At 50.2% G+C, this 26,666-nt stretch overlaps 1 protein-coding gene across 1 annotated transcript; it reads left to right on the plus strand.

Annotated features, from left to right (window-relative positions):
- Positions 1 to 20,033: 20,033 nt before the first annotated feature.
- Positions 20,034 to 26,413, plus strand: Msx2 (msh homeobox 2). Its single transcript, XM_005334106.3, has 2 exons — positions 20,034 to 20,789; positions 24,716 to 26,413. Exons 1-2 carry the CDS (start codon positions 20,411 to 20,413, stop codon positions 25,138 to 25,140), a joined length of 804 nt encoding a protein of 267 aa, XP_005334163.1. The 5' UTR covers positions 20,034 to 20,410; the 3' UTR covers positions 25,141 to 26,413.
- The last annotated feature ends 253 nt before the right edge of the window (positions 26,414 to 26,666 follow it).

Genomic DNA, 26,666 nt, shown 5'->3' on the forward strand with positions numbered 1-26,666 from the left:
TGCTCGCCGTGGAGACACCCTGGGCCTTAGCCTGCACAGTGTTTCTTCTTTGCATCTAGCCCTCATCTGGTATCGTGTCCGTCATTATTGCTAATGACAGGGATGCATTATGGGAAACACGTGGCCAGGCAATCTTGGCCTTGTGTGAACATCATGGAGGGTACCTGTGCCAACTGGGAGAGCTAGGACATCCTGAGGCGGGGCGGCGTGCGGGACCACCATTCCTCTGCACACCGAACATCCTCGATGGACACGCTGCTGTGGCCCGTGACTGTGTAGGGTCTCCTTTAATCATGGTGCCAAAATAACCTCCATGGTCAGGGAGATGGTACAGCGACGTATCTGGCTACAGGGCTGATCTGTCCATGCTCATTTCCCATCTTCATTTTCTTTTTTTTTTTTTTTTTTTGCGGGACTGGGGTGAACCCAGGGCCCCATGCCTGTTCACAAGAACTCCACCACTGAGCTATGGCCCCAGCCTTCTGGTTGTCTTTCTTCTCTGGATCGTACTCATTTGTAATATGGAAATGTTATATAATAATAATAATAATAATAATAATAATAATAATAGCACCAGAACTGCTTACATCCTGGAGCTAATGGTAGCACCCAGGACCAGCAGCGTCTTGTATGCTGCAGAGACCATGCAGATATGACTTCTTGCTGTTTAACAAGAACCTCGTGACCTTCCTCAGGCCCCTCCCTGAGCCTCCACTTCCTCATCTATAAAATGGAGCTAATTACGTCTACACTTCCTGCCTTACTGAGTTATTGTGTGGAATGAATAGGATAATGCATGTCTGAACGCTGTGTAAACTATAACGTGGTGTGCAGCTGTTGAGAATCATTATTGGGGGGAAGCGCAGGAACCAGAGAAATACCACAGGGCTTGGACTCCCTAACACCTGAGTTGGATACCCTGCTCTGTCACTCTGTGTCCAGAAGGGAACTCGGGGTCTCAGGCACACCATCTGTGAAATGTGACAAGGCGGTTGAAGGCTCAGTGCCTGTCTGGCCTGCCTCGGCCCTGGGGAGACGGCAGCTGGCACTGCTGCCCACCAGCCCAGCTGCAGCTCTCTGGGCCTCCTCAGCAAGCCTAGAGATGCCCCTGTTTCCTCTTCCCGTGGATGGGAATCATTACACCAGCCCCTCAGGAGGTGCGTCTTTTAATTAATATTTACAGGGTGCTTGGAGATCCTCCCTTGCAAAAGACCTGTAATGCCCACAGATTCCCAAGTGCATCATCTGGTTGCAGGACCCTGAAAATGGCCACAGTCTCCAGCTTACTTCTCTAAGTGGTTCAAGAGCCTAAATTCCAAGAGTTTTGGGGGTCAGAGCTTACTCAGCAGAGGATTCTTATCACTTAGCTCAGAGCTGATCTCAGACACAGGATGAAAGTTCTCCTTGGCTCTGTTGTGGAAGATGCTGGAAAATTAGGAAATAGAGCAAGAAACTCACCTCTGGATTTGCTGGCACTGGTCTTACCTCAAGATTGCACCTGCCAGGCTAGCTGCAGCTTTAAGACAGACTGATGGACCAGGCTGCTGACCTCCAAGACCAGGCCCAGCACTCGTGACAGCAGGCTTCAGGGGGGTCAAGCGGGGAAGCCGGGGCCACGCAGTCCACTCTGGGTAATGGAGTGAGCCCTGGGTCGCTCAGACTAGTGCTAAATTCCCAAAGCCACTGAATAGGTTCAAGGTCATCCCTGGATTTGTTACATTGCCTCCCACTGACTTCCCCAGAGGTTTTCTGTCAGGGAAAGAGAAGGGTGTTCCCTGCCACAGCTCAGCCCAGCTCATGAACCTGGGAGCTCTGGTCAAGACCACTGGACTCAGGGGTGCCCAACCAGCCATGCTGAGGAGTCCCACAAGAAAACAGTCATATTTGTTTGTTTAATGCGTCAGAACTTTTTAAGTATGCAAGCCCAATTAGCCTATGATCACTCCACCCAGATAACACCTTTGATACTGTACTGGTGTAAGTTGGAGTAATGATTTATGTAGCAAGAAAATGTAAATAAAGTACAAAGTGAGAAACAGATTACTCCTCCCCTCACTGGAATCTCACTGAAGGTGAAGTATTGAAAGTTTCCTATCCAACCTCCTAGAAAAGAGGCTCCCAGCATCTCTTCCACCCAGGCTATCGGCTTCTTCCACCACCCCAGCACTCCAGCCTTCCAGCTACGGGAGCCTCTTGCTGTGTCTTCAAAGGGCTGAGCCAATGCAGCTGCGGGCCTTGGCGAACTCTGCCAGAGATGTGCACTGTGGCTCAGCCCCACGCTTCACTCCGGTCCCTGCCCCCAAGTTCCCTCATCAGAGAGGTTGGAAACACTCACACCCCCTTCACCTCCCGTTTCCTTCACAGCACTGCCCAATACCTACGACAACGGCTATGGGGATCATTTGGGTTATTCTTAAGGGTAACATACAAAATTGTGCCTAATTACACCATGTGATGTTTCAATATATGTTTACATTATGTAACGTCTAAACCACATTAAACCCATCTGTCTCCTTAATCATGTTATCATTTCTCCAGTGAAAGCATCTTATATTCTTTCTTCTAGCTTTTCAAAGTGTACTGTCACCCTACTATGCAACAGCACACCGAGGTTCTTAACCCTTCCTAACTGCACCAGGGACACATTCACCTGCCCCCACTCCCACTGCCGTCCTAGCCTCCGGGAACCACCATTCCACTCTCAACTTCTGCTAGATGGACGTTTTTTTGTTTTTGCTTTTGCAGTGCTGGGATCGACCTGGCACCATGTGCCATAAGCAAGAGCTGCACCCCAACCCCGAGCTCAGCGCTTCTAGATTCCACCAGTGAGGGAGCTCCTGCAGACCTGGCCTCTGAGCTTGGCTTAATCAACACAACCACCTCCAGTTCCATCCACATTGTCTCAAATGGCAAGGTGTGTGGCTGAATACTATTCAAGCTGATCTCAGACACAGGGTATCAGCAAATCCAGAGGTGAGTTTCCTTGCTCTATTTCCTATTCCGAATGTCTCTGTGCCATTTTCTTCAACCTTCTGTGAGTGGATGGATCCATATGTGAATTGCAGGGAGCTCACTGCAGTGAGCGTGCGTGCGGAGGTCTCTTGGATGGACCAGTTGGACTTTCTTTGGACATATACCCACAATGGGGTTGCCCGGTCTCCTCTGAGCCTGTCAATTTCCAGGACTTGGTCCTCTGAGTGAGTCCCTCTTGATTCTTAGTGTCCCACAGACACTTGAGAGCCTCCAGGTATTCCTGTTGAACAAGCATCTCTTATGTACGGCAGGGCTCCCCTCCTGCTCTGAGCTTCATTCCCCGTTCGGCTGCACGGCTGGGTCCTCATTTACTTAATGTCGTGGAGGAATGAACGTTTAAATTCTTTCCACTTTATGGCAAACATGCTGCTTTGAATATCCGTGGGCATGTTTCTTCTAGGCAAATCAACGCCTACCCAGGAAACTGCCAGGAGAACCAGTGGGAGGCTCCAGGTTTGGTGAAGTTCCCCTAACTACTGTCTGAACAGCCACCCGCAGCCCCAGCAGAAGGAAGGGAAGGAGCCGCTCCCAACATGCTTTGAGGCACTTGATCCCTACCGACAGGACCTGGGTGCCCCAGTTTCACTCCCTTTAGATTTCTCCAATCACAAAGAGATCGAGCATTTTTCCATGTTTTGATTCTTTTTATATCTGCAAACTGCCAGATCACATCCTTTCCTATTTTCCTACCAGATAAATGTGTGTGTGTGTGAGTGCGTGTGTGTGTGTGTGTGTGTGTATGTGTGTGTTTGTGTGTGTGTAGGACTTTGGCATTTGGGTTAAAAATTATTTTTGCTGCTTTCATGTTTATGTTTTGAGAATTTTTTTTTTCTCATGGAATTTCTCACTCCTACATAGCTAAGTTATTCTTTTCTACCGTGGCCTATCCTTTGGAATCTTATTTAATTCATTCATTCATCCCCTCTCCAGGGCTGGGATGGAACCAAGGGCCTCCCCCCATGCTAGGCAAGTGCTCTCACCCAGACCCACATCCCATTCCCAAGGAGCTCTGGAGATAGAGACTTCTCAGGTTAGGGTTGGGGGCAGCACTATCCCTGCAGGGTGTGGGAACCACTCAGGCTGACCCCACAGCCAACCGCGCTCCTGGGCAGGGGTGAGGCTGCCTCTCAGCCCCTTGCAGAGCTTCGTGGGGGCCGGGGAACCAAGACGCAGAGCCATCAGGCTCTGGGTGGAGCTCAGTGAGCAGCAGAGGCTGGCACCCAAGCTGGGGACCCAGAACATGAACCCAGAGGGAGAGGTGGCAGCCCAGTCCCAGGGTTAAAGGAAGAGGTCCAGGGACTGCAGTCTAGGGGCACGGGGTCCTCAGGGCTGTCTCCAGACACATGTGCCAGTGAGCTCCTTCCTGGCCCTGCCTGCTCTGACGAGCGTCAAGCAAAGGTGGGCCGCCCAGGTCTGCTGGGCCACTGCAAAGGGTCTTAGGCCGTGACCCAGAGTTGAGCTGGGCTGGAGTTGACCTTGACCTCACTGCATCTCAACAATGCCTTCTGGGAAACGGAAACCATGGGAACAGGTAAAACTCTGATTCTTCTTGCTTTTCCAGTGGATTTCTGGAGTTACGGGTGGATTCTGAGGGGCCGCCGAGGATCCCACCATGAGGCAGCCCCTTCTGACCAGCTCAAGAGAGGACAAGACTGACGGGCTGGGGGAGGAAGGACCCAGGCCCTTCCAGGCCCAGTTGGGCTGACCCCAGGAAGGGGGCACCACTAGATCTCTCCTCCCGACTTCCTGAGTTCCTCCTTAGGAGCAGCCCACCTTGACAGAAGGGCATCAAGCTGGAGGCAGAGTGAGCGGCAGCAGCCTGTGCACAGTGAAGACTTGGCCTTCAGACCAAGGACAGACCCTGCCCCACTGCATGCCAACTGGGTGACCAAGGACACTGTGCTTCACCTCTCTGAGCCTTGGTGTCATCTGAACATCTCCCTCCAGTGGCTGGGGCCATGACGATGAGACAAGGTCCCGTGGGTGCCACACAGTCCCTGACTATGTCCTCAAGCCAATGTCCATGCCCCACTCGGCCAGCCTAGCAAGCTAACAACACTGAGCTCTGGGGAACTGGAAGGACCACCAGGGCTTGCACATCATTGGGCATAGTGAGTAATCCAGAGTTTACTAAGTCCATTTCTTGACAGGAAGGTCTGATTCAAATTTCATTTTAATTAGAGCTAGTGAGCACCAGGTAGCAGGGGGAACGCTAAGTGACTTCAGAAAGAGGTAAGGCAGTGAGGGAGGGGTTGGTGCTTAGAGAGGGATGACAATGATTTGGGAGAGAGGAATAGAAAAGTATGTGGAAAGGTCCTGTGGAGGGAAGGAGCAGGGTGTATCCTGAGAACAAACAGAAAGCCACGATGCCTGGGGATGGCAAGGGGAAAAGAGTGCCGGGTACCACTGGGAAGCTGAGGGGCTGACCAGGTGGCCAAGGCAGGAAACAGGCCCTGCCCTAGTACTAGGGAGTCACCGAAGGCACTTGAGCAAGAGAGTGACAAAATCAAAGGTGCCTGTTTAACAAATCCCTGTCCAGCAGGCCACCTCCAATTCTCTGAGACCACACCCTCCATCTCCACTACGGCCCTCCTGTCCATGCCCAGGTGGCCACCGCAGTCCCGTGGTCTCTGGTCGTGGCCTGCTTCTTCCCGTGGTCCCCCACAGAAGCAGAGTGATGTGGAGTCATTGGGGCTTCTCGGGGCAGCCTTCCATGTCCACTTGGAAACGTGAACAAAGGTGGACGTTGAACTTGCAGCCCAGATCCCTCGGTGCTTCTGGGGAGGCCCAGGGGCTCGGCCATCCATGCTCAGAGCTCTCCGTGTTCCGCACCCCCCATGGGAATCGGGGTCTCCCGCCAGCCTCTGGTCATGCTGCTGGCTCCCCGTGCTCTTTCCAATCCTCAAGCCTGCTTTCCCCTCTTTCTAACCACAGTCTAGTAATGTGGCCCCCGCTGGCCATGCCTTCTCCCGGCAGGGACCCCAGAAGCCTGCTCAAGAGCCCAGGCCAACACCCTTCGCTGTCCTCTCCTTCCCACCACCTCCTGCAAGCAGGATCTGCTAACTTCACTGTATCTGCTAACATGGGGTCTGTGGGGAGTGTGTGAGTGGGTCCACGCCAGGAGAACCAGGCGCACCCATGCATTCGCCCTCCCCGGTCCCCCAGGGCCTAGCACCACGCTGGGTGCACAGGAGGTTCTCCGGGGATCCTGGTGGGAGGAGAAAGACATGAAGATCTGCCCTTAAAACCTCTATAACTTCGCCTCCAAATGTCTGGTTGGAGACTGAAAATAATACAGAGCAGTCCAAACCCAGAAAGAAACCCAAGGGGGCAAACCCATGGATTCCAACAGTAAATTCCTGACCTTTTTGTTTCCCTTTCCAACATTGTCTGTAAAAAGAGAAAAAAAAAGGTTTAAAAAAAAAAATCCCCACCAATTACCTCTGAGATGAGACTTCATATGCCAAGTTTCTGCCCTGAGCACATTTTTACAGCTGAGTAATAAACCCCAGAAAAACAAGCCTCCCGATGGAAACACAGGCCAGCGGTTCCAGCAGGGCCGCGGTGGCTGCTGAGATGGGGGACATTCCTGTCCAGGAGAGAGAGGAGCAGGAAGAACGGAGTCTGCGCTGACAAGGAGCTGCCAGCTGTCCTGTTCCAAGCCGCCCTTTATGTGTCTTCTGTCCCCAGACTCTTCATGACACTTGCAGTTTTCCTTAGCCTCGAAAATGCGCTGCTGACCAGGAGACCATGAGAGCAGAGGAGACCCTGCGCTGGACCCCTTTACAGGCTGCTCGAGGGTCCCACAGTCCCGTGTCAGAGACGAATGTAAATATTACTGTCCTGGTCCCCACACTGCCTGGAAGACTCTACAAGGGAGCATTTTCCAAGAAAAGGGGTTATTTTTGGCTGCATGTGTGGGGCTGGAAAAAAGAACTCAGCTGAAACTCGGGAGACCAAAGTCTGGAACCCACTTCACCCTGCGGATGGCTGGGGAAGCCTGCAGTGGCTAGCCTACGATCTCTGTGCCTCGGTTTCCCCACCCGGCCTTAAGGGTCAGGCTGTGAGACCGTGGCCTCTGTATGCTTCCTCCTGCATAGGAACCTGGACGGGCCAGCGGAAGGCCTTTTTGAAATCAGTGTCCAGAGTCTACTCAATGTGACGTACAGAGGATGGACGGGAGATGCATTCAGAAAAGCAGGGAGATTCGAATCAAAAGCACCAGGCTTTCCCTGGAGTAAATGGAAGGTCCCCTCCTACAACAAGTCACAAGGACAGAATCGGTCGGTTCCTGCCCACTTCAACTTAGAGTTTGTGCTTTAAATCAATCTCTCTCTCTCTCTCTCTCTCTCTCTCTCTCTCTCTCTCTCTCTCTCTCTCTCAAATTGTAAAAGTAATGGAACATTCAAGAAGATTTTGAAAACAAACTCCCAGATTTATCCCATGACCCTGACACCCCCAATTACTTTCCCGTCTGCATAGTTTCTCTCTGCCCCTGTGTGGCCCGCATTCCCCCTCGTAATGAGAAACATGCTCCGTGGAAATCAGGGGAGCCCAGAACCTCTGAGCGGCTTCTCTCTCCTCCCTTTATTTCTTTTTCTACTGTTTACAAACACATCTGCAGAGCTCCCCTCTCCTCCGCACGGTTTCTGTTTGTTGGTTTTGTCATTAAGTTAATTATTTTTATTTAGGACCCTGTGCATCTCCTGCCTATTTTCAATACTGAACAGAGTGCCTCTGCGCGCCCTTACCGTGGGAGTGAAGCCCTTTGCCCCCAGCACCTCTGCCGGGGGGCAAAGCTGACTTATTGCCCAAGTCGACCAGTGGCCAAGTGGGCTCGGTCCTGCGCCCAGCACACAGGCGCAAGGAGCCCAGCAGCTGCACACCGCTCCACGTCACTCGGGGGCATTGTGCAGCATCGCCTAGGCAACCAAGAGCCAAGCTCGGCAATGGCGGAGGGTGGGAGCAGAGAGCCGATTCCCATCGCCCCTCCTCCTCCTCCTCCTCCTCAGTCAGCTGGTCTCTTAGTCATTTCAGTCAATGATTTCCAAAAACTGTCACTTCCATTTATTAAGTGCCTACTACATGCCAAGAACAGACAGATGCTTGCTCTGGTTCATCACTAAAACTCCCAACAACTCTTGTAGGCCAATAACTACTACTTCCCATTCTAAAGAGGACAAAACTGGGGATCAGAGATGTTAAGGGACTTACCCAAGGTCACAAAGCTCCACATTTCAGTCTGACCTGAAGCCTGAACTGTTTCCCTGGCAGATCAGAGCTGAGAAACTAGAAGATGTGGTCTTCTTCTTCCAAGAAGAGACCCGGGTGGTTGATTGGGGGAGCCAATGTCAAAGCCAAATTGGTAATTAACTTCCACTCTACCTCTTACATTCTAATGTCCAGGATGGCTAACTCCTCAAGTTACTGCCCATAAGCTCACAGATCCATGTGACTGCTCAAGAATCAGTTGTGAGGTCACCACAGGGTAGGGATCTCAGTGACCGGATGAGCTCCTATTTTGCTCTGTAGAGAATGGGGCTATTATGAAGTCAGATGGACCCGTCATCCAGGAAAACTTGCCACACTCTGTTGGACGATTTAAAGGCTGAGCAAACACACTGGCTGGACAGGCTGTCCTGTACTGATGACAATCTCTGGTTCTCCTGAGGCCCCTGAAGAGTGTCCTCAGCTTCCCACAGTCCAGGAGACCCTTTAGGATGAGATGGCCCCATCCCTTGGCTGCAGAGCATTCCAGGAGTCTTAAGGCACTACGGGGTTCACTTCTAGGGGCTCAATTCAAAGGGTTCTGGGGCCCTAGGGGTTGGGGAGAGAGGTGGAACCAGGGGAGAAAAGAGGCAGAACCACAGAGAAAAAGATCAAGGCCACTGGGGGGCTGAGCAAAGCTCTCAGGGTCCCCGCAGCACTGGCAGGACCCCTCCCCACCTCAGCAGCCTGCCCTCCAGAACTCTCTAGGAGTCCAAGCTTGGATTTTATTGTTGCCTCTAACACATCTGTTGCCACATACAGCTGAATTAAAAAGCAATTCAGTGAGGACCAGATGGAACATGGCTGCTGGTCACCCAGCCGCACTGAGCAGCCACAGGGATCTCACTGGCAAAGGCTGCGTGCATCTGGGCCACCTTGCCATGGAAGGGCCCCGCCCACTGGCTCAGGCTCCACCCACTCGCCCAGGCCCCATGCAGGTGGAGAGACAGCTCTGGCAGGGGCCTGCTGCCTCAGCAAGCGGTTCTCCAAGCAGAACTTCAAGGGCAGGAGGCTTGGGCCGAGGAAGAACATGGGAGATGCACAGGACAGCCTGAAGGCAGGCCTCCCACTGCCGCACCCACACTCCACAAGCCCAGCAGGCTCCCACTCTCTTCTCGGGCTTCCTGCCTCCCCACCCCTTCAGGCCTCTCCAGCTGTCAGAAACCCTGCAACAGCCTCTGCACGGGTCCTGCTCCTTCCAGCACGTTCCATAACATCCCGCCTCCCCACCCAGGGAGTTTCTCAAAGGGGTATGATGTGGAGCTGTGCTACTCCCCTCCCAAAAATTAAAACAGAGCAGCTCAGAGGGACAGCACGTCCTAGCATGCACGAGGCCCTGGTTCGTCCCCAATGGCTCTGGAGGCTGAGGCAGGAGGATCGCAAGTTCAAACCAGCCTCAGCAAAAGTGCGGCACTAAGCAACTCAGTGAGACTCTGTCTCTAAATAAAATACAAAATATGGCTGGGGATGTGGCTCAGTGGTCCAGTGCTCTTGAGTTCAATCCCCGATACCCCCCAAAAATAATAAGAGTGAAAGTATGACAGTATGTAGACTGTTTTGTATTTTTTTTCAAGAATATTTGATAGAGCTAAAAATTTGGACAAGAAATAATGTCTATTAATAAAGAACCCGTTAAATGAATTGTTATATGTTCCTACTGTGGAACAGAGAAAGAGCAGGTTAGGGTTGGGTCTACTCATATGGTGAGATGCCCAGGTTGTGCCAGTCGGATGGATGGACGGAGCATGGAGTCCCGTGTGCAGACACCGCCCAGCCGCCACTCCCACCTCCTGCTTTCCCATCTGTTGGTTTGCAACTGTACATCCACAGGTGTCAACCAGTCTACCCTGGACACTGAGCACTGTGGACTCAGACTGCAGGAAAGCTGAGGGGGACAGTGCATTGCTTAAGATATCTTTGGTTGGTTCACTCTAGTTGTGGAGAATAGCTATCACTTTTGAAATTCTTAAAGAAGAATTCAATATGAGGTGACAGAAAAAAGACAAGGGAAGGGGAAATCAAAACCTCTGCAGCTCCAAGGTGCTTGGCCCCTAAGCCGCATCCCAAGCCTTTGAGATAGTTTCTTACTAAGTTACTGAGTCTGGCCTGGAACATGTCATCCTCCTGCCTCAGCCTCCCAAGTAGCTGGGATAATCACAGGTGTGCACCACACTGTTTCCTCCATATTCTGTTAAACACACAAACCTTGTCATTTATATATATATATATTTTTTTTTTTCCTCTTTGCCAGGAAACCCCCTCCTCCTCCTCTCAATCTGGTAAAATCCTTGAGACTTAACCCAATACACCTCCTTCACACACCCCACCTGCCTCTCAAAGCCCAGTCTATTGATCCGCCCCTATGGCTCTGCATCCCCTTCCCCACCAGGGGCAAGACACACCCGAAGGACACCCACGCTGGAAATCACACACAAGGGCCACTCACTTCGAGGGATGCAGAGAAGCCAGAATTCCGGGTTTCTATGGAAAGTCTCCTGATTTTTAACTGTTGGCAACTTATTGAAATGTTGAATGCGTTCTCTTGGGGCCCACACTGTGACAGCGCGGGAGAGAATTCTGCAAAAGGAGCCTGGCTTTGGAGCTGCCCTTTGTACATCTGGGTGGGCCATGCGGTACTTCATACATCTAAGTCCTCACTGGAGGGCGGGATTCTTAGATCCCTGGTTTTCTGTTTGCTGAGCGGTGGTGCTGAGGACTGAACCCAGGACCTCAGCACACGAAGCACATGCCCTGCCAGGGTAGGAACCTGCGTGGGTCAGCAGAAAGGAGGGAGGAGGTAGGAAAACAGGAAAGACCCCTGAAGGAAAGGGAAGAGGGAGCCCATCAGGCAGAGCACTGTGTTGGCTGTGGGGAGGGCAAATGAAACATCTTCTGCCTTACGTATGTGCTAACTTTGCTTCCAGAGTATAGGTGTTCTGCGAATACTGTCAAGGTGCCTCCTGGGGAAGTGGGCAGTCCACTTATCCAGATACCAAAGATGAGCCAGTTAAACAAAGGGTAAGTGACTTTTAAACAGAACTCCGCTTTCAAAGAATTCTTCCCCTCTTTTGCAATTACTGCTAAGCTAGTAGATAAGTAGGTTCAGGGTAAATAAACTTGTTTTGACCAAATTCCCCTAGCCACTATTTACTAATAACACAACTCCATACATCCAACAAAATGTGTGTCAGCTATGATCTCTGCAATAATAACAACAGCCATAATAATAATAATTCTGTGGCCCTCTATTATCTCTAGTGAATTCTTTCTGCAAACCTAGGAGATTGGAATGATCACCAGACCCTGGTTTTGCAGATAAGGAATCCAAAGTTCAGAGAGGGGAACTAACTTGCCCAAGGCCATCCAGCCTGGAGGTGGGGCAGGATTCCAAGGAGTTTCTGTGCTGTTGGACAAGCAGGGCTCTCCCCTGTAAATCAGTACTAACCTGGATTCCAGGCATCCACCTACACGATTGTTGCCTTGTCTGAGAACAATCACGATTGCTGGCCTTATCCCAGGACCAAAGGGGCTATTACTTAATTAATAGGTAACTTTAAATAAATTCTCATTTGAAAACCAGGAGTGATCATAAAAATGACTTGTTAAGTGAAATGTGTCGTGTTGCTTATCGACTATTAGATAGGACGCTCTGGAAGGACACCAAGGCTGTTCTGCCAGATGTCTCCCAAGCAAGGAAGCTGGGTGCTTCGTCCATGGGGACCGGAGCCATCACTGTCCAGGTGCTCAAGTTGTACTGACGGCCTCCTGAACGTCATGTTGCAGAAGGAATCACTCTGAGACTGTCATTCTCGAGTGCTCCAGCTTAGGGGCTACTGGGTCCAATAAACTCTCCAAAATCATTTCTCTAGAGCTTTCTTGAGCTGCCCATGGGCCTGGAGGATTTTTAGCAGGATGCTCTCCCTAAGCCTCTCACAACCACCCTCACCAACAGTGTTAGCTCTGATTGTGTCACTAACAAGGAGCGACCGTGTCCCTCCTCCCAGTTCATCGCAGTCTCAGAAACTCCTTCCTCACAGGGGACACCAGAAACATGGAACTGGAGGGGATGGATGGTATCCCTTGCCCTTTATATCAGTGATCCCATTTAACCCCTCGGCCCCTCCTGCAGAAATAGGGATTATCAGCCCTCATTTTCTAATGAAGAGAAGGAGGCTTGGCTCAGAGAAGTGGGCAGACTTGCCCCAGGACACACAGCTGCTACAGGAGAAAATTGGAGACCCTCCCAACGCCTGTGATTGTCCCACCCAGCCCCTCCTCCTGCCTGGAAACCTCTGGCGGCCTGGTGGTACATAGAACAGGGGTCAGGCTGGACTTTCCCTGCCTTTCTTCATTCCTGGATCATACAGCCCCAGAACCACAGAGGCACGAAAGGCAAAGAAATCTCCTAATTTTGACAGTGGTGGGGAATGAGGGATCCAGAGAAGAAGAGAAGGACTTGTCCAAAGTCACCCAGCAAGTGAGTGACAGGGGGATCTGAACCCTCCTTCTTGCCTGCGGTCTAATTCCTTCCCTTCCTTCTTCCCCTCCCGCCCCCTCCTCACAAAGATTTGCAAATCCATTTGCAAAAAGCCAGGCACTGCAGCCAGGTGGCAGAGAAACACTGCCACTTATATTAAGTGACCGTGTCCCCAGGGTGTTCCATTCACGAATAGCACGGTGGCAGGAAGGCCAGACTGTGTTTCAAGTTCGAGGATCTCCTAGAGCTCTAAGCCACTGCTGTTCTTGGGACAAAATCTTGCCCTCAGCTCTGATCTCTTTCCTGTTGAATGGCAGTGACTAGTTCCTCCGGGCTGGGGGATGGGGGGGGCAGGAGGGTTGGGAGAGGACGGAAACGGAAGGACCTCTCGACAAACACACAATTAAAAAGAGAAATTATATGTATCTGGAGTTTCCACGTCTGAGAATCAGGCCTTTCAGTAAAATGAAGATAATAACAACATCTACCAAACAGGGCGGTTGTGAGGACGGCAGGAGCCAGTCCATGTCACGACGAGGTGAGAATGGCCTCCACGAGGGACGGACGTGCTCTGGAAGCACCCGCTGCCCGGTTAAGGGGAGCACAGAGTGATGCTATGGGCTTATATTTTTCCTAAATACTTTTGGGTCTTTTTTTTTATTGTAGAGACACACTCTCTTTTAAAAAATCTGGAAATGCAGCAAAATCCCAGTATTGCTGAAGCGAGGGGCAGAGGTGGTGATGAGGTGCTGTTTTCTCTGACTTCCGCAGGCCTCTGGAGCTGAGAAGCCAGCTTGGGTTTGGAGTTAGACTTGCCTGCAGTCAAAGGCACACTGTATCCCTTAGTTGGTACATGACCTTGGGCAGAGAGTGAAATGAGTAAATCTTTATTGGGGAATGGGACGATTAATTGTTAAGTCTTGTGACTTTCTGGGTCTGGGGTGGAACCAATACTGTTCTCCCCAGCACTTTAAATTCTGTCTCCCACCCCAGGGTCCAGCATCTGTTGCAACTGTGAAAACAGACCAGCCCTTCCAACTCCAGGTTCCTTCCAAAGTCATAGGGGGAAGCACCTTCTGGTGAGTGGCCCCTGCATGCTCAGACACGATCTGAATTTATTTATAGAGCATCTCGCTGGGCCAGGGGCTTTGCCTGGTGCTGGACACAGTGCTGTACATACAGGACAAACCCAGCCCCTCCCCCAGTCAGGGTCCAAGCTGGAGGGGGGTCCCTGAGGATGGAAGGCTCTGGGCAGCTGGGTCCCAACCCGTCCACCTTCCTTGGTGAAGTCAGGGAAGTCTGTCTGATCTTCAGTCACCTCTGTGGGGAAGCAGAGTGACAGAAAGAAGAGGCTAAGGCAGGGAGGGAGGAGGGGTGAGAGGACCCTCCAGAGCCCCAGATTGATCTCCAGGAGGCAGCAAGGTCCTGTGGTGAAAGTGCTTTGCCCCTCATAAAGCTTAAAGCTCAGAGCTCACACAGCACCAAGTTTAAGGTGCATGTCCTCCTTCCTTCCTGTTGTTGGTACTGGGGGTTGAACTCTGTGGAGCTACCCACCTACCCAAGGTGCAGCTCTGTTAGCAAGGCTGGGGGCTTCCTACCTGTGTGGCTCAAGCAGGGGACCCAGCTCCAAGCCCCAACACCTCCTCCAGAAGTAACTAACAAAATTTGGAATAATTGCTTCTAATTGTCTTTATTCTCCAGGTAGAACAACCTCTGCTGTCTCCCACCTGGCAAGGGGTGGAGCTGGAGCAATTGGAAGAGATTGTATTTTCCTTAATTAGAAAATATAATTATGTCCATTAAGTAGTTCCCTAGACTTCCTTTTTCTTCCTCCCTCATGCCCAGTTGGCTGCATCTTGAAGCTAAAAAAAATGCAGAGGCCACCAAACAAAATAGATTTGAGAGTCCTGCCCAAATCTTTGGCCATCCGTAAATATCGGTAAACCCCTTTCTCCTGTGCACCCTATTTAATTAGTGAGCCAATCTCAGACCTGGAAATAGTAGATGCTTCTTAATAGACTGGAAATAGTAGATGCTTCTTGCCCACCAGCTAGTCCAGCTGTGGCTCCTCCCACCTCTTCAGCCACTTCTGCCCGGGGCGGAATACACGCATTTAGAATCAGTCCAACCCTGATTCACATCTTCGTCAGGAATTTACTAATTGTGAGAAATCTAATCAAGCTTTAAGCTAAAATATTCTCCTTTGCAAAGAGGAATAACAGCCCCTGCAGCCCAGGGCTACTTTAGGAAAAAGAAGGGAACTGACAGTTACTAGACCTTGATGCAAATCTCATTTGTGGCTGAGGGTGTAGCTCAGTGGTAGAGCACACACTTAGCATGCACAAGACCCTGGATTCAATTCCAGCGCTAAAACAAATAGATCCTGCAAAAGCCCTCTTCTCAGCCTGGACCAATGTGGGGGATGGAACAGAGATTTGTGCATAACAGCTCTCCTAGGTGCCAGCCTGCATGACCTCACTGGTTCCCCAGGCTGCAGCCACCCAGTTATCTGGAGCCACCTCTTCCAGGATCTTTCTCTGAAGACAAATCAGAGCTGGATTCCTGCTTGTGAGCAGTACCCTGCAGTGCAGGCAGGGGCTGGGAAGAAGGTGTGCCCAGGTTCTGGGAGATGGTGAGTTCTGCCTCCTGTGTATCTGAACTTTTTCTTCTTCCCTTAATGCCTGCCCTTCAATAAAGAGCTGAGGGAGTTTCCTTCTCAAGAGATCAGTAGCTGTTCCCATTTTAGAGGCCTAAGGAAGTCGCAGTTTCAGGCCTCAACCCACCGAACATCCCATCAGAGGGACCTAAATGCACACTTCGGGAAAGACTTATTGAAAGAGAGGTTATAAAAAAAAGATAATGACTTATAAAATAATATCCAACATCTACCAAATGCTTAGCATGCCCATATCACAGATAAGAAAACTGTGGTGCAGAGAGATGGAGTGATTTATCCAGAGACCACAGGAAATGAACAGCTGAGCCCTGTTTAAAGCCAGTGTGACTCTTTAAGGCTGGAGGCAAAGCAGTACATTTGTATGTTTCTTGTATGGCTTCTCACTGGTCCTCACCCTGGGGGCTGAGCATTAGTGTGTGCATTTGCTGAAAGGGAAAGCTGAGGGCATGGCAGCAAGCACGGTGGGGGCATGGGGCTTGGGTTTGTTTGTGTTTGCAGGGAGGTGGTGGATGTGCCACTGAGCTACACACCTTGCCCTTTCTGTTCCTTATTTTGAGGCAGAGTCTCGCTAAATTGCTCATACTGGCCTTGAACTCTCCATCCTCCTGCCTCAGCCTCCCAGTAGCTGGGATTACAGACCTGGGGGTCTGGGATTACAGATCTGCAGAAGGCGCAGAACCTTCCTGGTGACCCCCCTTTGGTAACCCAGACTGGCCATTCCCTGTGCAGGCCCAGGGCCTGCAGTGAGTGCAGCTGCTGTGGCCCTCCCCCAGGCCTCCCCTGGCCCTCCCCCAGTGCAACCGGAGGAGGGGGGCTTCTTGAAGAGGGGCAGCCCTGGCTTCAGGCTCCACCTGCAATGACCTCAGGCCAGCCTCTCGGGTCTTCCCCTCAACCTCAATCCCCTGTGAAATGGGGAGCTAGTGTTCGGGAGGTCTTCATGAACCTGTGAAGGGTCATGGCTAGCCCTGAGCGTCCAGAATCTCACAAGCATTGGGATTGTCCCTTCAAAACCGCAGCTGTGACCCTGAATGACCTAAGTATTTCCCTGCTGTGTCCCTCTGTAGGGATTTCAGAGAATATGCCCATCCCACTGAGGGTTGGTCTTCCCCATTCCTTCTTCACCCCGCACAGGTAAGAAAAATGAGCTCAGAGAGGAGTAGCCTTTTGCCTGAGGTCACACAGCGAATGTCTGGGGGGGTGGAGAGCAGTGTTGTGGAATTCCTGGCGGACGTTGGCGCCCGCTTGTCTGCCCGCTTCTGATACCCGGGTTCGGGAGAATAGGCCGCTAACAAGCGGCCCATTAGAAGGAATTGTCACTCCTCTGGGAGCGAGGTTGTCCCATTAGGGCGAATTGTCATTCCTCCTGGAGTGAGGTTGTCCCGGCTCCGAGCAGGCTGAGTGCCGGGGCCGAGAGCAATTAACGCGGCTCCGGCGCGGGCAGCCGCCTCTGCCCGGGGCAGCGGGGGCGGGGCGCCCGGCGCGGCTGGAGCCGGTCACCCGGCGCAGCCCCTTCCCCCGGAGCCCGCCTTTCATCTCCCCGCGCCTGGCGCCTGCCCGCAGCCCTGGCCCGTCTACAGCCCCTTCGCTGCCCCTCCCCCTCCTCCTAGCCTCGGGGATCCAGCGACCAGTCCTCGGGGTTACTTGCGCTGCCGTCTATGCGCCGCGCTCCACGGTTTGCAAGGAGGGTCTTCCCACTGGGACTCGGAGCGCGCGTGCGCGGCTGCTCCGCCAACAAGCCTGGTCGGTGCGAAACGCCCCGCGGAGCGAGGAAAGGTGGGGGTCGGAAAAATCTGCGCGCAGAGGCCCCAGGGGATTAGCGGGTCTCCCACCTCCTACCTGGGTGACCCCGGGCGGCGCTCTTAGCACTTCCTCGCCCAAGGCTTTTCATCTGTAAAATGTGTGTGGGGAGGGGGGTCGGTGGGGACGACCCCGGCCCTTCGGGGTGTGTTGGAAGCAAGAAATGAGATCCTAGGTACTTAAGCATCCGGCAGAGTTGACGCTGGGGGGGTGGTGGCTGAGTTCTGATGGGACCCCCGCTTTTCTGCTTTCAAATACCGCAGCTATGGAAACCTCCCCGGAAACCAGCATGTACTGAGTCCCTCCTAAGTGTCAAGGCCAGCCTCCGCTGAGAGGCTCAATCCTCAGCCCCGGAGGTTTTACAAAGAACCCACCTTAAAGTTGGGGAGGCGGTCGATACATCTAATTTGGGGACATCTGGAGAGAAAGCGTTCGATAAATTATTAATGCTTTTTATACACAGTAATGCAATAAGGCTCTTTTAAAATCGATCCCCTACACCTCCTAGTTACTTTATATAGTCTATTGAATTTAATTACCACAGGAGCCATCCCAGGTAGGTATGATTCTCTCTCATCTAAGAGAATTAAAAAAAAAAAAAAAAGTTGGCTGAGGGAGGCAGGCAAAGTAATGTGCCCAAGGTCACGCGCCCTGGAAGAGGTAAATAAGATGTTGAGGGGCAGCCAGCCTGGGAGCACAGGCACAGGTGGGGCTTTCCATAAAGGGCTAGATTTGGGTCGAGATTCCAGCCTTCTCCCGGAAGAAGCAAGACCCTTTCCCAAATTGTCTCGCCCCAGCTGAGAGTTAGGGGGCCACCTGGAGCATCAGGGAGCCTACAGCTGCCTCTCTGGCCATCTCTCCTATTTGTGGCCACAATTTAGCACTCTGGTTTTCAGCAGCAGTTACTCTTTTTATCTCTACTGTTCTCCTATTTCTGACTTTAGAATTTTTGTTTTCCACCTGGATACCAGGACCCCAGAGGAGTGAAGGGGAAACCTGACTTTTCCTTTCCCAGGTGAGTTTATTAAAATAAAGGTGCTCCAATGTAATTCTCTCTTTCCTCCCTAACTTCTCATGAATAAGCCTGTCTGCACTTAAGCTGACAAATACTAATGATGTGTTTTCAAGAACAATGATAAAACATTGGCTGGGTTCAGCCCAACTGAAAGTTGAACACTTTTGTACACTTTGGTAGCTGAGGGCTAAACGAATTTCAGATTTGCTTCCAAAATATATAGCCCGCACCTTGCCACATGCATCTAGAAGGCATAGAACTTAATCTGGATTTACCTGTATTGTATTTGAGATGCATATCAAGCCAACCATCATCAGGTATGACTCAAGGGGAAAATGCATACATCTCAAGATAGCTTTCATAGTTTTTTTTTTTTAACTTTCTGTGAGGTTTCAGTTTGTAAACATAAAAAAAAATGCCTGTTTTTTTTTTTTTGTGATGGGAGATCGATCCAGAGATTTTCATAACACAGTGTTTAGAACTTGTTTACTTTCTAACTTTTTCAGGACCAAACAGAATTAACTGGTCAGTGAAAACTGTTTATCCTAAAGATTCAGATAATGCTTTTTTCGGGTTAACCCAGATCAGCGCAGTTTGGCTCCAGGGGAAGGTCTGCGATGAGGGAAACGAAGGAAACATTGCATCTGCGAGGTACTGAGGAAAGAGTTTAAGGATCTTTAGCTCTGGAGGTCAAGTTTCTAAGACTCTTGAGCTGGGAGATAGCCTCCAAGCCTTGATCATTTAAATAATTTTAAAACACTTCGCTTCCTTCCGACGCTCTAGGAACTGTTTAAGAAGAATCTGCCGTGTGAGAGGTCCTGAGCCGGCCACCTCCTATTTACCTCGACACTCTCAGGAAAATCGTTCAGCATAGGAAAGAGTAACTGCACCCTGCGAAGACTGTTTAGAATCGATATTTTCCGCCCGGCGGCCTTCAGAACAGCGGGGAGATGCGAGGCCTCTTCCTCTGTCAAAACTCACACTCCTCTTCCCGGCTCTGAGACCGCCACCACTGAGGCTCTGGGAGGCAGTCACTGAGGGTGTACTTTGGGATGGGGTAGGGACACTTATGCTTTAAAAAAAAAATTATGTCAGATGCAATGAATAGAAATGTGCTTTCCCAAAATGCACCCAGGCCTAGGGTGTGCAAAGTGGAACCTGGTATCTCTGAGATTTGCCGGGAGGGAGGGAAGACACTAAATATTATCGGTGGCTTTTCCTCCCTCCTCTCCTCCCTCCAAGGCAAACACCAGCACCTAAACACACACACTACAAACACAGATTCAAATAAACTCACGAACACACATTTGCACTCATTCTTGAGAAAAAAGATCGGACCCGGATCTCTCCCAGAGAGGAAATTCAGGGGCCAAGAAAACACGAACTTACCCTTTCTAAAAGTACCCTGATTTTTATGTAAGTGGAAAAGATAAATACTACTGGTTTAAATTCTCCATTATGAATGATTTAGGAGAGAGCGATTTCTGACCCTCCTTCGGGGTCCCTCCGACCCTTTTTTCTGGAGGAACGAGTTATAATAATAGCTAATGACGAGATCCTTCTAAGCGCTACGGTTGTATTATTTTCTTTAGCAGGGATACGGCCTCATGCGTTTCTGGATTGACTGCCAGAGTTGTAAAGTTGGACCAGTTTTGATGCATAGTGGGAACTTCATAAATGTCAGTTGCGGATTTTAGGAGTGTTCAGCTGTGTGGGGGTGGGGGGGAGTGGGATGTGCTCTGAAGAGGGGTCAAAAGACAGAAGAAATAGGGACTGGTTGAACTTCCTCTTTAAATAATCGACCTTAATTACGTCTTGGACTTTTCAGATTTGGCGTGATTATAACCCTTAAGGGATAGCCTAATAACAACTCTGCTGACTGCTCCTGTAATTAACTCCTAATTTATTTCAAACAGGAAAAAAAAAAAGGACCCAGCCTCTTCGGGAAGAGCCAATCGGAGGCGAGCGCCCGTGGCGTCAGCGGCAGGGCGGACGCGGATTGGCTGAGCCGCGTCTCCCACTTCCCCTTGGAGCCCAGCTCGGCTCCCAGCGCCCCTCCCGTCTCCCCCGCAAAAAGTTTGAGTCGCTGCCGCGGGGCTGCCAGCGGAGTTGCGCGCGGGGATCTACACAGGGCTGGGAAGTCATGGCTTCTCCGTCCAAAGGCAACGACTTGTTCTCGTCTGATGAGGAGGGCCCGGCCATGGTGGCTGGGCCGGGCCCGGGGCCTGGGGGCGCCGAGGGGGTCGCCGAGGAGCGTCGCGTCAAGGTCTCCAGCCTGCCCTTCAGCGTGGAGGCGCTCATGTCGGACAAGAAGCCGCCCAAGGAGGCGTCCCCGCTGCCGGCCGAAAGCGCCTCGGCGGGGGCCACCCTGCGGCCGCTGCTGCTGCCGGGTCATGGCTCCCGGGAAGCGCACAGTCCCGGGCCTTTGGTCAAGCCTTTCGAGACCGCCTCAGTCAAGTCGGAAAATTCGGAAGACGGAGCGTCGTGGATGCAGGAACCCGGCAGATACTCGCCGCCACCAAGTGAGTGTGCGCCAGGGTTGGAACTGGGGGAAGGCGTGTGCGTGGGATGAAGGCGGGTGCGTGGGATGCTGGACAGGAATTTCAGGCCGGGGGCGAGGAGACCCCTCTGCGTGCATTTTGGGTCCAGAAAGCAAGCCCAGAAATCCCCCCACCCCCGGTCCTTGCACAGGGGAGTTCAGCCTGCCAACCGCATCCTAGACACTTCGTAATCTCGAACTGTGCGTGTCTGGGCTCTCCTCCCTGTACATTATTCCACATGAAAGCCGACTGGCTCATCTTTGGAGAGTGAACCCCCAACTGGGTTTGCGAGGTCACCTTGTCGTCGGGTTTTGCAGCCCCCGCGCCCCGGCCAGCCCACTTAGCATATTTTTGTCCCACTATCCCCAGTCTCTCTGCCTGGGGAATGAGGGGGTTCCACGTTGAATCAACACTTTGGTATGTGTCAGACAGAGTTGTCTTATCTCCTTTCAAAACGTACAGCCCTGTGAGTTGTGCCCCCAATTTAAAATGAGTTAACTGGAGTCTAAGCAGATATTGAGTGAAAATCGTCTTTTCTGAGACTTGCCGTATCCAAGCCACATCCCACGAAAAAATGATGGAGACACTGATGGGGAAAGGAAAGATGTCCCTGTGATCACTGAAGTCAGAGACTCCTTGTCGAAGTTCTGCACTTCGATGGGAGCGGGTTGGGGCCAAGAAACTGGAGGGCTTCCCTGGGCTCACAGTAGTAATTAACAGCATTCCAGCAGAGCTTGTGAGTAGATCAAAGATGCTGCTTACCTCACCCTATCCGGATCCTACCTAGAATCCCAAAGTGTAGATAGAAGCTAGCAGCCTGTAGCTACCCCCATTTCCAAATGTGCACATGGAAGCTTTAAGAGATCCTTCTCGTTCCAGATCACCAACAACCTCCGTATTGAGCATGGGGATCTGGTATCCAAACCCTGCTCCTCTATTTGGTACCTAGGTTACCTTTAATCCCTCTCCCCAAGGACCAGGTCCAGGTCTGCTCCTACCTACACTTCCAGGGAGGCTGGAATGCTTTCTCTTCCAGACTTGGTGTGTTTGGGGGCTGTGGAGTCTCTGCAATTTAAAGTCATTCTCTTCAGATTCTTTTAGTTCTCTCACTTGGCTTTAGGATTTCTTTATTTCTTCTCACCACACCTCTACCCTACCTTCTGGAAAGGCGATAAAGAGTGGGGTCTGTGGAGGGACCTTCTCCATTTCCATGGTTCAGCCATCCCGACAGGAGACGCACAGTATTTTCTGAACAAGACTAGGCTGTAATATTGCCGGCGTCAGTGACTGTCCCCTCTGGCAGTCTCTCTCCACTCTGTTGAAATTCTGAAAGACTCAAAGGGCATGGAGATTAAGGACCCAAAGAATTTAAACTGCAGTTGCACAGCAATTTTTGCTGTAGTATCTTATCTGATCTCCTTTGTAAGGCTGCGGTGGGCCTCTTGTTAACAGATGAGAACATTTCAACAAAGTTCAAAAGATCAGCAATTGGGGCCTGACTGAAAAAGCCTGGGGACACTTAGTGATCACCTACTGAGTGACAGGTGGGGCTTGGGCACTCTACCTTTTGACACTCCAAAAGACCCCAGGAAGAAATTATTTGCCTATTTTATTGACTGTGAAACCGAGGCTCAGAAACACTCAGAGACTTAATGTGCTTTACAAATTTTGAGTAACTGTATTCCTAGGCCTGGGGCAAGGCCTGCAGCATCAGAGAGATTCTGGCCTTAATTGGAATGCTACTCAGATGTCAGAAATCTCAGCATCCTTGCCCCTTGAGGGCTTGGGAGGGCAGTTCCCCACTTGTCCCAAGGCGCTGTTTCCTGGCCCCGACATGGCGACCTGTAGTCCAGAGAATGACCTTTCCACAGGAAGAGCTGGAGGGTCTCAGAAAAGATTTCAAATTTAAACTTGTGCCTGGTTGGACCAGGGTGGGCCAGGGAGCGCCTGGAGCAGAAGGGAGCCACCCACCTGGGCCTGGTTTTGTTATTTGGGGGAAGTAGGATAAATGCTATTTTGCCTGGTATAATCGTATCTTTCCTCTGGCTGGTTTAAAATGGGGCAGGAGAAGGGGGGAGTGGTGCTTGGAGAGGGAGCCTCAGAACCTTATGGTTTTGATACACATGTGCCATCCCCATTACCGGATTTCACAATTAAATGCAGCCCACACAGCAGCTGGAGTGACCCCTCCCAGGCATTCAGATGGCTCAAAACCCCTGTGTTCAGCCCAGAGCAACTGGGTGCACTGAACCACTCAGACACTGGGTCCTCCTGAGAGCCCAGCTAAGTTTGGGTAGGGAATTTTGTCTGTCTCCTGAGAGTCTTGACAGAAGTGTATTTAATTTGTAAATTCAGGAGGCTCCGCACCTCACTCTCTGCCTTATTCAGGGATTAGCATATGCAAACATCTGTAGACTTTTATGAATATTTCATCCTTCTCCTGAATGTCTGTTCTTTGGTTACAGAACTTTTTACTCCTCCCCCCCCCACCACCATCACCAGTAAACTGATGGTTAATCCTGGGACACTAGGACAGATCCATCTCTTGTTGAAAATGGAGGCCGGGTTGGGACTTGTGCTGTGTCACTCTCAAGTATGAAGTGTCAACTCTTTCATGGGCCACCAAAGTAACTAAACTAGAAATGCGACATTCTCCCTGGAGTACACTGGAGTTGCTACTGTGGCTACATTTAGAAAATTAGCATAGCTCATAAAAGCCAAGTACAGAAAATTAATTGTTTAGCATTCTGTTCCTTAAGCTGTGTTCTCCTCCCCCTGCCCTTGAGGAAAATAAGCCTCAAGTTAGTAGGTGTCTTGGCATCCTAGGAAGTGCCAGCCTGAGACTTCCTATAATTGAATCCAGTTTAAGAGTCGAGTCTGGATGCTGTTGCCATACCTTTATTTTGCTTTTTATTCTCCACTTTTAAACTCTGGTGACAAACTAATCATTTACACATTTCCCTTAAACCATGGAACGGGTAGGGATGACTAAGATGTCATCATGTGCTCTCAATTCGGAGGCAGTGTGATTTCCCCAGACATGTACATTTATGGGTGAGCTAATTTTCTCCTCTGTCTTAGTAAAGTTTATATTACTGAAGCACCCAGCCAAGAAACTTATCCCACTTCCAGATCTGTAAAATGATGTTCATGTTCGGGTTTTATAATCTGAAGACTGGATGGAATGACAGCCTGTGGTTGCTTATGGCATGAGGCTGCCCCCACATCCACAGATCCTATTAATTGACCACAGACCTTATCTGCGTGATTATTCTCCTCCTGAATATGCGGATGCAGTCCAGTGTTCCTAGGTCAGAGGGGACCAGGGAAGGGCTAACCCAGTGTCTGAGGCCCCTTTCCAGTATTTACTATTCATGGGAGTTTAGGATAAACATAAACTCAGCCCTCCTCATCCATTATAAAGACAGAGAAATTAAACTCAGAAAGTTTTGTTTCTCAGAAGTCAGCTCCCTTAACTTAGGGGGGCTCTGTTCCTGTGAGTTCTATTTCCATTAGCCTCAGTGCTATTTGTTTTCCAAACAGGAAGTTCCACAACATCATTCAATTCTCCAACTGATTTTTTAAAATAATGTTAAAGGGGCTGGAGATATAGCTCAATTGGTAGAGTGCTTGCCTCCCATTCACAAGGCCCTGGGTTCAATCCCCAGCACCAAAATAATAATAATAATAAGGCAACTTATCAACTTGAAATTCTGTCCTTCCTTATCTGTCCCCCCCCCACCCCCCGAAAAAAAACCCCACATGGTTTTGACAGAAGAACCTTTTTTTGAAAGCTCAAACAGTGGGTGTGTGGGAGAGACATGGCAAGCACAGGGTTTCTGTTAGGCCTGCTGGCAGACTTGGAGAGAAGACGCTTTTGCTAATCCAGTACCCTCTCTATCCTCTAGGACACATGAGCCCCACCACCTGCACCCTGAGGAAACACAAGACCAATCGGAAGCCTCGCACGCCCTTCACCACGTCCCAGCTCCTGGCGCTGGAGCGCAAGTTCCGCCAGAAACAGTACCTCTCCATCGCGGAGCGCGCGGAGTTCTCTAGCTCTCTGAACCTCACAGAGACCCAGGTCAAAATCTGGTTCCAGAACCGAAGGGCCAAGGCCAAAAGACTGCAGGAGGCAGAACTGGAAAAGCTGAAGATGGCAGCTAAACCTATGCTGCCCTCCGGCTTCAGTCTCCCTTTCCCCATCAACTCGCCCCTGCAAGCAGCGTCCCTGTACGGAGCCTCCTACCCTTTCCATAGACCTGTGCTTCCCATCCCGCCCGTCGGACTCTATGCCACGCCAGTGGGATATGGCATGTACCATCTATCCTAAGGCCTTAAGACCGGATCCAGAGACTCCAGGACGGATATTCGTTTAAAAGGGTTCCCCTCTCTCAAAGAAGGCAACCAACCCAGTCCTCCTGCAGCGGAAATTTCCGGCACCATCTGAAGAAGCCGCTGGGCCCGCAGGGCCCCAAGTCATAGTTTGAATTTCTTCTTTAGGAGGGAGGCACCAATGTCCTGTTTACACGGTGTCATATCCTAAATGCCCCCTTCTCCTTTCACGAAAATTGGCTCTGGCAGTTTCTATGTATAAATATATATATATAATAAAATATAAGACATTTTTATACAGCAAACGAAAAAATTCAAATTATTTTGAAAGGCAAAATTTATATACATATGCATTTTTCTATATATCACCTTAAAGAGACTATAAGTCTATTTGTTGTTTTCTTAAAGGGGGGAGACAGGTTATTTGCAAATTGGCGCAAATTTGGTAGTCTTGATAGGCTGAGTTGACTTCTGCTTATGGAAATAAAATACTAGAATTAGACAGGATGCATATAGGAAGTAGGAAATGGGAAGCTTCTGGCGAATTCAGGAGATAATATAACAGGTTTGCATTTTATGTGCATAAGAAGAAGCTTGTGAGGCGCTACCAGATTGGACTCTGTTTCCCTCCTGCATATTGTTGGCTTTATCATTCTTTTTCCTAAGCTTGAAAAGAGGGGGATGAGAGTAATCCTGAGACCACCCCAGGGCAAGGTAGAAAATAGAAATACTGCCTAACTTCTCTCAGTGCTGTGCTCTTTAACTCCATTTCGGGTCATCAGAGAGCAAAAAAAAAATAAAGCGTATCAGAAGAAATTGATTTCTATGGAATACTAGGTACATCAACTCACACTTCGCAAAGATGATTTTTTTGGGGGGGAGCATAAAAGTGTAGTCATTTTCTGCTTAAAACAGCAAGTATCCTGTAACCATTACCTATGCTAAATATTCTTGAACAGTTAGTAGAACCAGGAAGGGAAAAGAAAATCATGCTTTCTCTGTGTGTGTACCTATTGTATGAGCTAAACTTATTAGGAAAAATTTCCATACTTTTTAACATGTTGGGAGCAGAGGGTAAAGCCACCCTTTAGCTTGCTAAAAATGGTGTTGTCAAACAGCCCGATTAGCGCCCTGGTGTGTCACCTTTGCGTCCATCTCCCTCCCCCAGTACACGTTTATCCCTTTGAAAGGGTACATTGTACAATTTTATATATTTTATTGAAGAGTTATTTCTTATCTCGTATTCTGAATTAAATTAAATGTTTGTTTTATTGCAGTAAAGTTTGTCCTAATTCACAATTATTTAAAAAGGAGCTATTTATTCTTAGCTGGGCTTAGCTCAAAAATGCTACCCATAAGGGAGGGGGGCTGGTACTTTTAATTATTGTTTCATTTGAATCAATCCAGTGTTGTAGCAGCATGAGGGTAGGAGTCAGTTGAAAACATTGAGATGCTTTGAAATGTTTCCTCTGCAGCTTGTGTTATTCATGGAAAAGGAGGAATTGCTGTTTAGTATGTTTTCAA

This window comes from Ictidomys tridecemlineatus, chromosome 1 (genome assembly GCF_052094955.1).
Source record: "Ictidomys tridecemlineatus isolate mIctTri1 chromosome 1, mIctTri1.hap1, whole genome shotgun sequence".
NCBI classification, from domain to species: domain Eukaryota; kingdom Metazoa; phylum Chordata; class Mammalia; order Rodentia; family Sciuridae; genus Ictidomys; species Ictidomys tridecemlineatus.

What these genes read in the sequence shown, in the direction of transcription:
- Msx2 (XM_005334106.3), top strand. Translation starts at nt 20,411, where the DNA reads ATGGCTTCTCCGTCCAAAGGCAACGACTTGTTCTCGTCTGATGAGGAG. An exon ending in CAGATACTCGCCGCCACCAA is followed by an intron (nt 20,790 to 24,715) that starts GTGAGTGTGCGC and finishes TCTATCCTCTAG; the next exon opens with GACACATGAGCCCCACCACC.